We start from the raw sequence: 13688 nt of genomic DNA on the forward strand, positions 1-13688 counted from the left end.
TTTTCACCCCGCACTATGTTCAGGCACTTCCCAGATCCCAGCCTCCAGCCCATGTCCACTTCCTGGCCCAGGACAGCTCACATCAATGCCAATGCACGATTAAGACATGGCCAGCATGGGGCCAGAATGATAGTACAGTGGGTAGGGCGCGGCTGACCCAGGTTTGATCTCTGGCATACCATATGGTCCTCTGAGCACTGCCAATAGTGATTCCTGAGTACAGAGCCAGGAGTAAGCCCTGAGCATCGCTGGGTGTGGCCCCAAAACAAACAACAACGAAGACACAGACTACCACACACTGATCCACCTGCTTCTCTCTCACTGCTACTGCCCCTGTTCTAGTACTGTCCAACAGGCCACTGCAGCCACCTCTGTTCTCCCTCCTCCAGCTTGCTCCCTACTTCCACCAACATCCTTTTTGTTTACTTTTCTTCTTTCTCTCTCTCTCTCTTCCTTCCTTCCTTCCTTCCTTCCTTCCTTCCTTCTTTCTTTTGGTGGGGCACACACTTGGCAGTGATCAGGGCTTACTCCTGGCTCTGCACTCAGAAATCACTTCTGATGGTGCTCAGAGGACCATATGGGATGCCGGAGATGAAACCCGGGTCGGCCGCATACAAGGCAAACACATTCCCCGCTGCACTATCTCTCTGGCCCCACAACATCCTTTCTATGCCAGTTGGGATAATCTCTCTAGTTCAGATTCAAATCTTGCATTTAGAGAGTTCCACTGCAGCTATTTCACATGAACCTTTCACAGAGAGAAACTAGAAATGCTGAACGAAAAAAAAAATTAAACTTGTTTGATATCATCACAGAGCTCTCCAGGCAGAAGGGGTGTGAGGGATGAGGGTTTGAGGGATGACATGATCTGGGAGCAAATGAAAATATAGAGTGAACCTACCTGCACTTGGCCACCAGACCCATGAAGAAGTGCTCACTCGCCATGATTATCAGGAAAATGCAAGACAAAGAGGTATCACCTCACCTTGTATGTAAGCAAGCCCTAGAGACTCTATCCATTGACTGGTTAAAGAAACTTTGGTACATCTACACAATGGAGTACTATGTAGCTGTTAGAAAAGATGAAGTCATGAAATTTACATACAAGTGGTACAATATGGAAAGTATCATGCTAAGCGAAATGAGTCAGAAAGAGAGGGATAGACATAGAAAGATTGCATTCATCTGGGGGATATAAAGTAACAAAGTATGAGATTAATACCCAAGAATAGCTGAGATCAGCACCAGGAGGATTACTCCATAACTTAGAGGCCAGCCAGGTATCCTAGAGGAAAGGGCAGTTCAGATAGAGAAGGGAGCACCAAATAAAGGATGTTTGGAGGATCCTCCCAGGAGGGGAGATGCATGTCGAAAGTAGACTATGGACTGAACATGTTTGCCACTCAATGCCTCTTTTGCAGACCACAACACCCAAAAGGAGAGAGAGAACACAGGGGATTGCCCTGCCACAGAGACAGGGGGGATGGGGGGATGGGGGTGGGAGGGATATTATCCATGGTGGTGGAAAATGGGCACTGGTGGAGGGATGGGTATCTGATCATTGTATAATTGAAACCAAAGCACAAAAAATTGTAAATTTACAACTGTAAAAAAAAATAAAATAAAATAAAGGGGAAAAAAAAAAAGAGACTCTATCCATTCACCACAAAGGTAATTTTCTTTTGCAAATGTATTTCTTACAACTGTCTACTCTCCCTGAGCTTTCCCTGCCTCTGGGTCTTAAAAAAGTTTCTTGCTCTGTGTTGATGTGGAACTAGGGCCAGTTACAGATGGAGGGAGAAGAGCAAAGATCTGGCCCTCTGACAAGCCCCCTGGAGCTTATCATGCCCAAGGACTCCTTGTACCCTTGCAGAAGGGCACACACAGGCCCTCTGAACAGAGCCCAGAGCTTATCAGATTCCTTCCTCCTACTGACCTACTGCCATGGTTTTCTGCTAAGGTTCATTCCCACCAGCCCCGTATAAACCACTTATCCAACCGTGAGAGCAAGAATACATTTGGGTACAAATCTGCCAACTTCTCGGTCAGCCAATCCCTGAATAAACCTGTGTTTCTCATGACAACTCTCTTTTCAAGTGGCACGCACCTGAACTTAAGTCCAATAACAGACTTTAGCAGCAAGAGCCAGGAGGAACTGAGGATCCCAGATGGCTCGGCCCTCCTGGTTCCCAACAGTTGGTGGGAGTAGATGGCTGCAGCTGCACACCACAGCTTCCCCAAGCATGTTACAGGTGCAGTGACAGACATCGGGCATGTGCCAGCCACTCATGGTTAGCTGACCCCATGGCGGAAACTTTGGGGGTTCCCCGCAACTGAAGACGCCATTTGTCTTAGGGACTCTCCCTTCCCTTCCCCTTGCAAGTGGCACCAATGTCCCAAGGGTTCCGCTGTCAGGGCTTTCATAATTTAATTCCTTATCCCTTGTGGTCCTCCATGTACCCCCAGGAGCAACTTCTGAATACAGAACAGGGAGTAACCCTTCAGCACCAGTGGATGTGGACCAATACACATTAAACTTATTTTCTACTGTATCACTGCAAGACCTAAGTATGTGCCAGACTCTTCTTTATTTGGTCTCTAAATTCCTGTTCAGTGTTACAATTAGAATAACTCTGGTCATTGCTCTTCTTCAATGTAGTTTTGGAAGTCCCTGGTACAGCCATCAGACAAGAAAAAGGTACCGAAGGGAGAGGGGCAGAGAGATAGTACAAAGGGAAGGGCACATGCCTTGCACATAGCCGATCCAGAGTCAACCCCAGCCTCCCATATGGTCCCCTGAGCACTGCCGAGAATAATTCCTGAGTGCAGAGCTAGGAGTAACCCCTGAGCATTGCCAGGTATAACTCCTACCCTCCCAAAAAAGCTTATGCATAGTAAAAGAAACTCAAGCTCTAATAAAAAGGCACCCTACTGAATGGAAGGAAATATTTGTACGCAATACTTCTGGTATTCAAAAGCAATAGCACACTCACTAAACCTACCAACAAAAGAGTCCAATAAATCCATCCATAAATGGGGTAAGGAGATAAACAGACACTTCATCAAAAAAGATATATGGATGGCCAACAGGCATATGAAAAACTGCTCGTTGTCACTCATAGAGAAAAGCAAATCAAAACAATAGTGAGATACTATCTCACACTCATAAGCGCACATATCAAAAAAGTCTAGAAATACTGTTGGTTGTGTGGTAAAAAATGAACCCTCCTCCACTGTGGGAACATCACGTAGTTCAGTCTCTATGAAATAAATATGGAGATCTCTCAAAAAAAATAGAAATAGAACTACCATATGACCCAGCAATACCACTTCTTGGCATCTATCTCCAAAACACAAAAACATTAATTTGAAAAAACACATACACGCCTATGCTTAGTACAATAGTCAAGATATGGAAACAACACAAATGTCCAAGTACAGATGAATGAATCAAGAAGTGATCATATACATACACAATGGAATACTATGCAACTCTGGAGCAATAACACAGTAGATATGGAGATTGCCTGGCACGCTGCTGACTCAGGTTCAGCCCTGGTACCCCAGATAGTTTTGAGTCCCACCAGGAGTAAGCCCTGAGCCCTCAACACTGTTGGCAGTGACCCCAAAACAAAACAAAACGAAAATCAAGGAGCTGGAGAGATCTACAGCAGGTAGGGAACTTGCCTTGGACATTGCCAATCAGGTTTCATCCTCTGCACCCCATATGGTCCCCCAAACCTGCCAAGAGTGATCCAAGCTCAGAGCAGGAGTAAGCCCTGGGCACAGCGGTGTGGCCCAAAACCAAAGCAAACACACACACACACAAACAAAAATCAAAATTCGGCTAACGCTAACTTATGCCCATGAAGTTATTCTGACACACATAGTATCTTTGTCTTTTCAGCAGATTATTATTATTATTATTATTGCTTTTTTGGGGTCACACCCGGTCATGTTCAGGGGTTACTCCTGATTCTGCACTCAGTAATTACTCCTGGCGGTGCTCAGGGGAGCATATGGGATGCCGGGATTGAACCCGGATCGGCTGTGTGCAAGACAAACGCCCTACCTGCTGTGCTATCTCTGGCCCCTATTAAAAGGTTTTAAATTGTCTGTTTGGGGGCCATACTCAACAGTGCTCAGGCCAGACCCCTAGCTCTATGTTCAGGGGTAATTCTTGATGGGTTTGGGGGTCCAGAAAGGGTGCCAAGGAACAAAGCTGAGTTAGTTGTGTGCAAGGCAAACACCCTATCTACTGTACTATGACTCCAGCCTCTGTATGAAAGTTTTAAATATTGTTATTATCTCTGAAAAAACTTATTGGAAATAAAAATTTTAAGAAAATAATTTAGTCAATTTTGTAAAAGAAAAATATGAAAAGCCTTAGAAGTGCTCCTAAGGCACCCCAAAATAATTGTTCTTATCCTTATATATGGATCAGGTTTACATGGTTCATGAAGCTGAAGCTTCAATGAAAAATTCTATTGCATAGCGTGTTTAATCTTCTTAACATATATGCAAATATTCTGTTAATATACTGTGCAGATTCTAGAACAAAGAATAACATTTTATGAAATTTCTGAAGGTCTATGTTCTGGCCAACATAGACCAATAACATATTATTGAGTCTTATTTAGAATGTGGTGAGTCAGAAGGTAGGGTAAACACTGTATTTGTTCATGGGAATGTTGATTATGGTCATTTTGTATCTGCCTTTTGTACATGTTGTTTGCTCAGTGCTTTGTGTTTAGAAGGATTCACAGGAAAGAACTTGAGCAAATGCTATAGCATAAGGCTGTATCATGAAAGTAAAGGAGAAAGGTTTCAGAACTTAAAAAAACCTGAATTCTTAAAAATTGAAAGAAATTGGGGCCAGAGCACAGAGTACAGAGGGTAGGGTGTTTTCTTGCATGCAGTTGACCCAGCTTTGATCCCTGCCATCCCACCATACAATCCCCTGAGCACCTCCAAAGAGTGATTCCTGAGCACAAAGCCAGAAAGCCAGAAGTAAACCCTGAGCACCGCTGCGTGTGGCTAATACAAAAAATTGCAAGAAATTGAAATTTCCTACAAGGAACTATAGACAACTGAGGATCAATACAATATTTTTGTTGTTGTTGGTTTCAAACTATATGTTTTACATTTTGCAGATTTCAACACACCCTTTCTGAGCTGTAACCCCCAGCAGGAACTTGAAAGAGTTCATCTTTCTGTGGTAGAACTCAAACATGTGCATTCCTCGCTATCTAGCACCATCAAAGTATTTTTAAAACGCCCCCAGGCACCACTAGGTATAGCCCTGCAGGTCCCCATCCAAGGGGAGTGGCAGATAATCCCTCACACCACAGGGCCCAAAGAGAAGCACTTGAGTCCTTGGATTGTGCTGCTGGGGGCCTTGGCCTCCTGAGCGCTAGTTGTAAATAACACCTCCCCCCAAACACATATTTTCAGTATATATGTAATGAGTACATACTTTGAAAATACATATTTAATATTTCAGTAACTATTCTTTTTAGCTGTTGTTTTGAGGGCCACCCCTGGTGGTGCTCAGGGAACCATATGCAGTGATAGGACTAGAAATAGTGTCCTGGACACAGATGCAGGCAAGTGTGAGGCAAGTACCTTAATCTTGATACTATCTCTGCCCCCCTCTCCCCAGTTATTTCTTTTTTAAAGGTAACATGTTTGTATAAATTCAGGAAGAAGTTCTGGTTCTGGAGATATATATATATATCCAGCTACACACACACACACACACACACACACACACACACACACACACACACACACACCTCCCACAGATGCATAATAATGATTTAGAAAATGTTTGTAGTACTGGGGCTTTGACTAGAATAGTGGAGACCATATTGCTTCAGGATTTAAGACTGACTTAAGGCTAAAAAAGAGAAAAACAGCTGCACCTTGCTTTAATCTTTTAGTAAGTATTCTTTTTTGTTGTTGTTTTAAGGGTCATACCCAACTGCATTTCAGGGTTCCATTCTACTAAGAGGACAATGAAGTAATCCTTAGGCAGGATTAGTATCCTAAGATTTTTTTTTTTTTTTTTTTTTTGCTTTTTGGGTCACACCCGGCGATGCTCAGGGGTTACTCCTGGCTCATGCACTCAGGAATTGCTCCTGGCAGTGCTCGGGGGACCATATGGGATGCTGGGAATCGAACCTGTGTCGGCCATGTTGGCTGCGTGCAAGGCAAACGCCCTACCCACTGTACTATCGCTCCAGTCCCATCCTAAGATATTTTGGCCACCTTAAAAATTAAATCCAGGGACCAGAGCAATAGAACCACAGATATGGTGCTTGCCTTGCATGTGGCCAACCCATATTTGATCCCTGGCATCCCATATGGTCCCCTGAGTATTGCCAGGAGTGATTCCTGAGTACAGAGCCAGGAGTAAGCCTTGAACATCATCAGGTGTGGCACAAAAAAAAAAAAAACCCAGAAAAAACTTAACTCCAAAAATATAGGTGTTATAAGTGAATCATGATGGTGAACAAAATGTTTTCTGTTTTGTTTTGTATTTGATTTGGCCTGAGACCCAGCAGTGCTCAGGGGCTATTTCCAATACAATGCTCGGTAGATCAAGGGGCATCAGAGATCAAATCCAGGCTTTCCACATGCAAAGCATGGACACTAGCCCTTTGAGCTATTTTTCCCAGTCCCAAAATGTTTTTTTATGAAGTCCTGGGTCATTGTCACATATGCCGAGACTATACTTCAGTTGCCCAACAATGGTCTGGACATGAGCTCCCCAAGGGGCCTGAATAGATCTGATACACACCACCACATTACTCCAGCCTTAACACAGGAAGACCTGAGGAGCTAAAATTAATCAAGGGATAGTTAGTCAGGAGCATGTTCTCTGGGGCAGGCTCTGATGGGAAAAAAAAGTGAGAGAGAGAGAGAGAGAGAGAGAGAGAGAGAGAGAGAGAGAGAGAGAGAGAGAGAGAAGTTAGAAAAATAGTAAAATAGTACTGGGGTTTAGGTGTATTCTTGCACACAATCCCAATTTGATCTCCAGCACACTTTTGTTCCCCTGAGTATTGCCAGTAGTAATCCCTAAGCAAAGAGTCAAGATTAAGCCCTGAGAATTATCACAAGGGTGTGGGGGATGGAGGGTAGTTAAGATAGAGGAGGGTCCATTTATGACAATACTAGTGGGAATGGTCACTCTGGACAAGAATTAAGTGTTGAATGTAGGTAAAGGGATATACATGATAACCTTTCAGCATCTGTATTGCAAACCATAATGCCTAAAATGAGACACAGAAAGAGAAAGAGAGAGAGAAGTGAGATGCCTGCCATAAAGGCAGGCAGGGGTGGGGGTGGCTTGAAGGGGTGCGAGGGAAACTGGGGACACTGGTGCTGAAAAATTACACTGGTGGAGGGATGGGTGTTGGAACACTGTATGACTGAAACACAATCATGAACAGCTTTGTAATGCCCTATCGCACAGTGATTCAATAAAAAATAAATAAATAAAATAAAAAGAATATTGTAAACCTGATCAATAAAAATTTTTGATCAATAAAAATTTTAAATAAAAAATTTAATTTAAAAAAGAGTAAGCACTGAGCACAGCTAAAAAAAAATCCCAAGCAATGTCAATAATAATCTCCCTTCTTCCCCTAAAAACTTGGACTCTCTCATGTTAAGAAAACTAAAATAGAGGGACAAGACAAATAGTACAGTGGGTAAGGCACTTGCCTTGCATGCAGTCAATCCAGGTTCAAACCCTGGTCTCCCATATAGTCCCTGAGCCTGCATTCCTGAGTGCAGAGCCAGGAGGAATGCCTGAGAGCACCGAATCCTAACCACTAGACTACCAGGGAATGACAGGAGGAATCCCTGAGCATTGCTTACCGTGGCCCCAAAACAAAAAAGAAAACTAAAATAGGGATCAGGGAGATGGCTCAAAGGGTGAGAGCACACGTTTTGCCTTGGGAAAACCTCAGTTCAGTTGGTCTCCAAGAGCCAGATGGTCCCCCAAGAACTGCCAGTAATGTGGCCAAAGACATTTGGAAAAGAAGAAAAAGTATTCCTGCATTTTGCTATCACCTGGATGGAACAAGAAGGTGTCATGTTAAGGTTAAGCAGAATAAATCAGGAGAGAGCAAACATCAGATGACCTCGCTCATAGATGGCATATAAAGAAACATAGAGAGTGCAGCCAACGAAAACCAACCCTTGGACTCTGGCAACAGAATGAGGACACCAAGCAGGGGTGGGGGTGGGACAGACTGCAGCAGCTTCATGGTGGAGGATGTGTAGCACTTTGTACACCAAAACATTAATAAGCATTAATGCTATTGTAAAAAAATAAAAGATTTTTTTTCAAATAATAAAGAGTAAACCTGAGGAAAGTGACTTCAAGTTCGATTCCCAGCACCTAGCACCAGCACTGTACCAGCACTGACAAGCCGAGTACCTGGACTGTGATCCTCAGAGCTCCTCAATCAATTGTATGTAGCGCCCCCCTCCCCCCATGAACCCTACCTCACCTCCCACAACAACAACAACAACAACAACAAAGGAAAGGCAAGAGGGGGAAATAGTGGACGTGTACCCAACAACAGTCCTCTCCCAGAAGTTTTGCTGACTTGAAAGTATAGTTAAAGGAAGGGAGTGGGGAGCTGCATATACAATATTAAGAACATTTTGTTTGTTTGGGGATAGTTTGCTCAGGGCTTATTCCCAGCTCTGTACTCAGGAATTACTCCTGGCAGTGCTCAGGAGACCATGTGGGATGCCAGAGATTGAACTCAGTTTGGCCACATGCAAGGCAATTGCCCTACCCATTGTAGCACTGCTCCAATCCCAATATTAAGGACATTTTTTTTCTATTTGTGTTCAAGCCACATGGGATGGTGCTCAGGAACTATTTTTGAACTCAGGGATCACTCCTGATAGTGATGGGGACCATATGCAGTGCCAGGGATTGAACAAGTGTTGGCAGGATGCAAGGCAAGCTCCCCCGCCCCCTGTACTATCTCTCTAGCCCCATCAGTTATATTTAAATGACTTGATGGGTGGAGAGGGCTGTAGCGATAACACAGCAGTAGGGCATTTGCCTTGCACGCAGCCAACACAGCTAATTCGAGTTTAATTCCTCTGCCCCTCTCGGAGAGCCCGGCAAGCTACTGAGAGTATCTCACCTGCACGGCAAAGCCTGGCAAGCTACCTGTGACATATTTAATATGCCAAACACAGTAACAAGTCTCACAATGTTACTGGACCCGCTCAATCAAAATCGATGAACAACGGGAGGTCAGTGACAGTGACAGTGAGGGGTGGAGGGAGATGAGACTATTCAGAAAGAGGAAGCAGATGGAGTGGGCATAAGTTTGGCAAAATCGTCAGCAATCTTGGGCAGAGGAGACAAGTCAGAACCTTAAAATCCAAGGTCTAAGGGCTGTGGAGAGAGCTCAAATGTTTTGTATGTTCAAGGTTATAAGATCAACCCATGGCACCACTGTCCTCAAGCACCCCTGGGTATAGCCCATGTCACCATACCCCACCCCCCAAGCACCACCAGAGTTGCCCTGGGGTTCCCAAGCAGCACCATATCACCAGAAATGGCCCCCAGCTCCTAAGCACCACGGAATCTCCTCAAACCCCCCACAGAAAACCTCACACTCTTTAGGAACCAAAACACTAAGAAGTCTCCACAAATATCAAAATGCATTTTTAAAGCTTCTCTATCCTTAGCTCAGCTAATAGCATCTGCCCCAATTGCCTCTGGAGATAGAGAATATTAACCAGAACCTGAAATGATCCAATGCTCTTTGTACAAAATGTCATGCACTCAATTAAAAATTAACAGGTGTGGACTGGTGAGATAACACAGCACGTAAGACACTTGCCTTACACAAGGCTGACCCAGGTTCAATCCCCAGTACCCCGTATGGTCCCCAGAGCATGAACAGGAATGACCTCAGAGTACACAGCCTGGAGTTAGCCCTAGGCATCACTGGGTGTGGCCCAAAACACTTCCCCCAAATTAACAGGTATGTTTCATGTCTAGAATATATCAAGAACTAACAACAACAATAAAAACCAGAAAGGTAAAAACATGTGCAAAAGACCTCATAAAATCTACCCAAATGGCAAAAAACAAAGAAGCAAACAAAACAAGCACCACAGTTTTAAGCTGCTCTATGGACAGGAAGATATCTTAAAGAACTGATCCTTTGCATCTAGGAAGCCTGGGTTCAATTCCCTGAGCACCTCCCAGTGTGGCCCAGAAATCAAAAACCTGCTATAACTGACCAGAGATATGGCTCAGCAGTAAAATCTGTGCTTTGTATGTATGATGTTCTGGGTTTGATCCCCTGCTTCCCAAAAAATAAAAAACAATATGGGGCTGGAGTAATAGTACAGTGGGTAAGACACTTACTTTGTACATGGACAAACCAGGTTTGATCCCAGCACTCCCATATTGTTCCCCCATCCCTTCTAGGAAGGATCCCTGAGTGCAGAGTCAGAAGTAAGCCCTGAACATCCCAAAAAAAGGTCAAATCAAAAGGAACAGAATAGAGGTCACTGAACTATATTCAGGAAATGATCAGATTTAAGGCCTCTGCATCAGCTCAACAAAATTAATTCTGGAGGGTCTGGAGTGATAGCACAGTGGGTAGGGTATTTGCCTTGCACGCAGCCGACCGAGGTTCAATTCCCAGCGTCCTATATGGTCCCCCGAGCACTGCCAGGAGTAATTCCTGAGTCCATGAGCCAAGAGTAACCCCTGTGCATCACCGGGTGTGACCCAAAAAGAAAAAAAAAATTAATTCTGGGGGCCAGAGCTATAGTACTGCAGGTAGGGCATTTGCCTGGCACACAACCAACCAGGGTTCGTAATCTCCAGCATCCCTTATGGTCCCCCGAGCACTGCCAGGAGTAATCCCTGAGCATCACCAGATATGACCCAAGAAAAGAAAAAACAAAAAAACAAAAACAAAAAAAACAACAACAAAAACCAAAATTAATTCTGGTTGGTCTAGATCAGTACTCTTCAATTGCTACTCTAAGATCAGAACTGGCTTATAGAAAGACTGAAAACCCTTGGTCTACTGCCTTGGTTATAATCACTAGTCTGTGGATCAGGACAAATGCTGATCCACAGGTGTATAAAGGTTGAAGAACGCAAGTCAGGGTAGCTAGGTGCTATAGAAGAAAAGGGAGGGAGGGGAGAATCAACAGCCCAGAATACGAAGGAATATTAAGGACAAGGCTCTTTCTGTCTCCCAACACTCCTCTGTGCCCAGGATATGGGGAAAGAGAAGGTAAGTACCGCATCAATCTCATTGAGAACCTTCCATTGCTCATATGGCACCCCTAGGGCCTCAGCCGTCTGGATTGTCCTCTTCATCTGGCTCGTCCAGACCTTCAGATCCTTGATGTTCTGGTCACTGATGAACTGCGCCAGACTCTTAGCAAACTGAAACACAGCACAAAAAAAAATTCAGATCCACAGCCCCTGGGGCACCCTCAGAGGATCCCACGGGGTTGCTGGGGACGGGCTCAGCCTCAGAGAACAGAGGTTTAGTGAAAATCTAACCTTGGGGGGACCCTCTCATGACAGCCCCCCACAAGTGCTATGGAGGTATGTCTTCAGTGGCCCCTGGCCTCCCCACTGAAGCTTTAGTGTCTCCCCTGAGTGTGGTCAGACATTAGCTATACTTTAGGGACTCAGATCATCCCCAGAAGGGGAGCCTCCGCCACCATCACCCCCACTGGCACCCCATGAAAGGAACTCAGTGGGTGTTTGCTTAAAGCCAAAGCTCCAGGTGTTTGCTTAGAGCTAGATGACCGTCCCTACACAACGGGAACATTCTAGATGGAATGAAGTTCATCCACCTCACAGCACATCAGCCCAATGCAGTACACACACACACACACACACACACACACACGCATAAGCAGCCACATAAACCACAGAGTAGAAACCACACACACACTGACCTCCCTGCCCCGGGGGGATAGTCCCGGGTCCCCACCGATCCGGCCCTTGAGGTTGAGCTCGCTCTCGCCATGACGGCAGAGGTAGATGGAGCGGGGGGTCACATGGATGTTCATGAGGTAATACACAATGCGGCTCTGGATGTGGTCAGCCACACGGTTCACCACGTAGCTCTGCCCCACATCCATGATCTTGATGTAGGACAGGTCCCTGTCCGGAGAGAAGGCAGGGACAGGCTGTGATCGGGATGAGCCCAGCAACAGGGCTTCATGTCTCCAACCACTAGGCTGGACCTCACAACACAGACAGTCCCCTGCCAGGGAGGGGTACAACACTTGTTATGCTTCCAAAGGGTGTTATGGAAAGCCAGGAGGGGTCAAAAGCAGATGGCAGTTCCTAAAGCAGGCTTGTTTACTGCTGTGTATAGCAGTGGGGTGCAGGGGGGGGAAAGGCGAGGTTTCTCTGCCTTTTTCTGGTTCATACCAGTTTCCCTGAATGTTTTCATTTGGGTCCTCACTGGCTGAAACAGAGGCTTCAGTTTCCAGGATGTCATACGGAAGCCGCCAATAGAAACAGGAGCCAATTTTGGACTTGTGACTGACCAGTCCAATAGGAGCTGCTGTCCTCTCCTCCCCATGTGGCCCAAGAGCCAGGAGGGAAAACAGTCTGTCCCAGAGACCAGGGAAACAAAGAAACCATGGCGAGGGGCCCTTGAACTCCAAGAGGCCTGGGCTAGAGCCGGGGTGCAGAGCCGCTCAGCCCTCCAGGAACAGTTCCAGAAACCATCCCTCCGACATTGGCTTCTTCTCAGTTTGGATGTGGTATGTGTTATATCAAAGTAACAGAGCCAAGTCCAAGTTTATATTCCAACCTTTCCTCTTACTGATGCCGAACACCTCTGTCCCTGTGTCTCTCCAAGCTGATGTAGAAGGACTCTAAGACTTGACCAAGGCGCTACACTGTCATTTACTCAACTGCTGTCCCCATTTATGCTGGTAGACAGGAGTTGACTATGGCCAGCAAGTCAAAAGCAGCCCTGGTCTGTTTCGCAAACAAGGTTTTGTTGGAATCCAGTCATGCCCATTTATTTGTACGTTGCCTGTTTTTCTTTGATACTACAATAGCAGAATTGACTATGCCCCTAAAGCCTAAAATATTTACTAGCCCTTTTCAGAAAAAGTTTACTGACCCCTGCTGCAGGAACTTGGCTAACTGCCCCTTAGGGGCTTGAAGTATATGTTCCACCCACACTCACTGCTGTGGGACCTGCCATTTCAGCAAGAGACTCCTAGAACTACAAGCTCTAACCTGAGCCACTGTTCACGGATGGGGTTTGGAACACCTCTCTTTAAATACAGACTGTGAGGTCAAGGAAATAGCATACAGAGCTGGAACACAAGCTTTACATGCTGGAACCCTACCCCAACACATGGTTCCATGCAGCGAGAGCCATGCTGGGAACTGGGTGACGGTCCAGTACGAAACAAAAGTGAAAAGAAAAATGCAAGGTGCATGCTTCAAGATCTTAATATTTGTGACCAAGCATAAGAACCTCAAGGATTATATCCTAAATGAAATATGTTAGATGGAGAAAACATCATATGGACTCACATATATGGTAGGACGCAAAAACAGAAACAAAACACAACCAAAATTCATAGATACAGATAATATATTGGGAGTTACAAAGGGATAGGAAATTGGGGGT

General features: G+C 45.1%; 1 protein-coding gene across 4 annotated transcripts in view; it reads right to left on the reverse strand.

Moving 5' to 3' along the window:
* Positions 1 to 13688, reverse strand: part of PFKFB4 (6-phosphofructo-2-kinase/fructose-2,6-biphosphatase 4) — a 38447-nt gene that overhangs the window by 7826 nt on the left and 16933 nt on the right. For all 4 annotated transcript variants that reach the window (XM_056129528.1, XM_056129529.1, XM_056129530.1 and 1 more), the window contains exons 8-9: positions 11983 to 12190; positions 11312 to 11458 (exon numbers count right to left, since the gene is read on the reverse strand). In XM_056129528.1, coding sequence (XP_055985503.1) covers positions 11312 to 11458; positions 11983 to 12190 — 355 coding nt within the window. The remainder of the gene's footprint in view (positions 1 to 11311; positions 11459 to 11982; positions 12191 to 13688) is intronic.

Source organism: Sorex fumeus, unplaced genomic scaffold (assembly GCF_029834395.1).
Source record: "Sorex fumeus unplaced genomic scaffold, SorFum_2.1 ptg000072l, whole genome shotgun sequence".
Classification (NCBI taxonomy): domain Eukaryota; kingdom Metazoa; phylum Chordata; class Mammalia; order Eulipotyphla; family Soricidae; genus Sorex; species Sorex fumeus.